The sequence below is a fragment of the Eimeria tenella genome, genomic scaffold (genome assembly GCF_000499545.2).
Source record: "Eimeria tenella Houghton genomic scaffold, Eth_scaff4572, whole genome shotgun sequence".
Classification (NCBI taxonomy): domain Eukaryota; phylum Apicomplexa; class Conoidasida; order Eucoccidiorida; family Eimeriidae; genus Eimeria; species Eimeria tenella.
In genome coordinates this window covers 1-3,887 of record NW_013545503.1, presented here as the reverse complement: position 1 = coordinate 3,887, position 3,887 = coordinate 1, and the positions used below count along the sequence as shown (strand labels likewise).

The 3,887-nt window shown below is 56.2% G+C and overlaps 1 protein-coding gene across 1 annotated transcript; it reads right to left on the bottom strand.

Moving 5' to 3' along the window:
• Window positions 1-579: 579 nt before the first annotated feature.
• ETH_00043120 (uncharacterized protein) lies at window positions 580-3,766 on the bottom strand (the record flags this gene model as incomplete). The annotated part of the gene is made up of 7 exons (XM_013380199.1): window positions 580-710; window positions 1,524-1,594; window positions 2,154-2,318; window positions 2,508-2,716; window positions 3,102-3,188; window positions 3,414-3,511; window positions 3,688-3,766. 7 exons carry the CDS (start codon window positions 3,764-3,766, stop codon window positions 580-582), a joined length of 840 nt encoding a protein of 279 aa, XP_013235653.1.
• Between the last annotated feature and the right edge of the window lie 121 nt (window positions 3,767-3,887).

Below are 3,887 nucleotides of genomic sequence, written 5' to 3'. Positions count from 1 at the left end.
ACACCGGATGTACGTACACCCCAGCGCTGCTGCTGCTGCTGCTGCTGCTGCTGCTGCTGCTCTTTGCTGCTTTTCTCCCCCACCCAAAAGGGGCCCCCAAGGGGCCCCAGGGTCTCGAGGGCCCCCAGGGTCTTGGGTGCCCCCCGGGTTTTAAAAGGGTACTGGGAGGGCCCCTAATGCTTGAATGAGTCCTGGGGGCCCCCTAAGAAGCCAAAAGGAGTCCTGGGGGCCCCCTAGGGTTTTAAAAAGGGTTTTGGGGGGCCCTAGGGTTTTGATAATCATTTTCTAGGGTTTAGGGTTTAGGATATTCATGGAAGTTTTAATTTAGATAGTCAGCAGCAGCAAAAGGTGAGACAAATTTTTAGAAAAAGATAATGCAGAATTAGAAATTAGAAACAATCCCGATGGTAGAAACACGAAAGAAAACCCGAAACCCTAAACCCTAAACCCTGAACCCTAGCTTGTCTTGAGCGAATTTCACATATGCAAAACCCTGACCCGAAGCGGGCGTCAGCGCGTAGGGTTTGGGGTCTAGGGTTCAGCGTGTAGGGTTTAGGCTCTAGCACTAAGGTTTAGGGTTTAGGGTTTAGGGTTTACCTGGAAACCCCCCAGCAGCACTTCGAAAACCCCCAAATAGAGAGATATGACTCCAAGCCCTGCAACAAACTGAATTTCCAGCCGGGACAGCCGCTGCCGCACTATGCGGAAGCCTGCAGCAGCAGCGCCCAAACCCTAAACCCTAAACCCTAAACACTAAACCCTAAAAAACGGCAATTGACCGTTCGAAACACAAAATGATATTCGCAAACCCGCATAAAACCCCCCAAAACCCTCTTAAACCCTAGAGGACCCCTCAAACCCTTCTAAACCCTCAGGAGCCCCCAAAACCCTTTTGAAACCCTAGGGTCCAGCAGAGGTCCACATAAACCTCCTGGGGGCCCTTAGGGGGCCCCCCCGCGATGCTGGGGGCCACTCGGGGGCCCCCTGGAGCTCCTAAAGTTCCCACTAAACCCTTTCGAGGGCCCCTGGGGGCCCTTCAAGTGCTGCTTGGGGGCCCCTGGGGCCTCCCGAGATACCTGGGGGCCCCTGGGGGGGCACCCCCCAGATACTTCGGGGCCCCTGGGGGCCCCCTAGAGATGCCTGGGGTCCCCTAGGGGCCCCCTGCGGGGCCCCTAAATGCTTCGGGGGCCCTGGGGGCCCCAGGTGCTGGAGGGGAGCCCCTGAAGGGCCCCCGGGGGGCCCCTGGAGGGCCCCCGGGGGGCCCCTGGAAGGCCCCCGGGGGGCCCTGGGGGGCCCCCGGGTGGTCCCCGGGGGGCCCCTGATGCTGCTTGGGGGCCCCCCAGCGTGGGGAGGGAGCAGCAGCCAGATGCAGCAGCAGCCAGATGCAGCAGCAAAACGTTTGCTGCTGCTTCTTTTGTCTGTATGAATTTAAAAGTTATAAAATGCTAAAACTATTAAATTATAAAATTTAAATTGCTTTGAAATTGAACAAACCCTAAACCCTAAACCCTGAAAAAAATTACCTAGAGAGACAAAAATGAAGACCAGCAGCTGCAGCACGTCCTGCAGCTTCCGCATCAGACGGGACGCCACCCTGCAAAAACAACGCAAACCCTAAACCCTAAACCCTAAACCCTAAACCCTAAGCCCTAAACCCTTGCTGCTGACCGCCACTGGTCCTATTCCCGTGGCTTCTATAATAGCTGCTTGGCTCCAGTCTAATCCCTAAACCCTGATTCCAGAGCCCTACTAAACCCAGAACCCTAAACCCTAAGCTCTAAACCCTAAACCCTAACCCCCCAATCCTAAACCCTAAACCCTAAACCCTGGCGAGACGGCCGCGGGTTTCCTCCCCGTGGCTTGTACAATAGCAGTTGGTCTCCAGTCTCCACTCGAACGTCTTACCCCTAAACTCTTTAAACCCTACTAACCCCTAAACCCTAAACCCTAAACCCCAAACCCTAAACTCTAACCCCTAAACCCTAAACCCTCACCAGACGGCTGCGGGTCTCTTTCCGGTGGTTTGGCCATTGGCAGCTTGTCTCCAGTCTAACCCCTCATCCTACCCCTACACCCTAGAAAACCCTAAACCCCAAACCCCAACCCCCAAGCTCTAAACTCTAAACCCTAAACCCTAAACCCTAAACCCTCACCAAAGGGCCGCGGGTCTCTTTCCGGTGGTTTGGACAATGGCAGCTTGTCTCCAGTCCAGTCCAAACGCGAGAGCAGCAAGAAAGAAATAAAAAATAAATAAAAAAGAAACAAAACCATTTCTTCCTCTCCACAGACTCAGTTGGCACACGCACAACACCATAGCCCTGAGAAACACAAACCCTAAACCCTAAACCCTAAACCCTAAACCCCAAACCCTAAACCCTCAACGCCCTCCCGCGGCTCTGCAGCGCCCCTGCAGTCCGCGCGGCGGCGCCTCGCGCCCGCGCCGCGTGCAGCACGGCCCTCCATGCGGCCTCGTGTTTAGGGTTTAGGGTTTAGGGTTTAGGGTTTACGCGAGGAGGTTGAGGGCCATGAGGGCCTGCGCAGCCTGCGGCAGCAGCTGCTGCTCCAGCGACAAGTGCTGCTGCTGCGGCCCCCAAAAGGAGACAGTCCCCTGCAGCTTCAAGTCCAGTCCGTCTCCGTTCAGCAGCAGCAGCGCAAACCTCCCTTTTTCCGGAATGGAAAAAGAAAAGCGGACTCGCGGGCCAGAGACCGGCACTCGCTGCAGCACAAGCAGCAGCAGCTGCTGCAGCTGCTGCTGCTGCTGCGGAGGGGCAGCGCGTGCTGCTGCTGGCGCTTTCGCCGTCGCTCGAGCTGCTCTGGGAGACCTGCTGCTGCTGCTGCTGCTGCTGCTGCTGCTCTGGGGAGGGGGGGCTGGGGCTACTGCAGGGGGGCTGCTGCTGGGCTGCTGCTGCTGTGCTGCTGTGCTGCTGTGCTGCTGCTGTGCTGCTGCTGCTGCTGCTGATTAGCCTAATAGTGTCTGAGAAGAGGGACGGGTGCTGACGCTGCCGTGGGGCGCACCTCCACTGAACTAAACCTAAACCCTAAACCCTAAACCCTAAACCCTAAACCCTAAACCCTAAACTTTAAACCCTACAATGGCTCACCAGCATGGAAGGCACGTAGCTGTTCAGGACCAAGCCGTCCTCAGCTGTGAACGAAGGCAGCCAAGACTCGTGAGTATCCAAGAAGTACTGAACCACACAAACCCTAAACCCTAAACCCCAAACCCTAAACCCTAAACCCTAGCTCAGAGCTACTCTTGTGCGAAGGCGCCAGCGCTGAATGCTGTAGGAAAACCACCAAACACTAGGCTCGAAGCAATCCCGTCTCTACCGCAAACCCCAACCTAAGCTGCAAAAGCCAAACCCTAAACCCTAAACCCTAGTTTAGGGTTTAGGGTCCGCGACGCCGCTCACAAGCTGCGCATGGTCCAGCAGCAACAAATACGTGTTGTTGACGCTGTGGGCCAAACCCTCAAAACTCTCTCCTGGCTGCGCGTTTTCCAATTGACGCACTGCGGAGCAGACAAAACCCTAAACCCTAAACCCTAAACCCTAAACCCTACGTCGTGACTCTACCCCAACCTCTGTGGCAACAACGACTTCCTCAGCCAGCTGGAAGACGCAGTGATCCCTGACTGGGCTTCCGGCCTTACGCTTTAGGGTTTAGGGTTTAGGGTTTAGGGTTTACTGGGGGACGAGTCTTCCCAGTCCGGGCAGCCCAAGGGCCCCTTGTTGAACTGCCTGCTGCAGTCTCTGCGTCTCTGCATGCGAGCTGTGAGGGCTGCATTTGTTTGTGCTGCACTGTTTTCAGCTGCTGCTGCTGCTGCTGCTGCTGCTGCTGCTGTGTCTCGCCTGCTCTCCAGCAGCGTGCCCGCAGCAGCAGCAGCT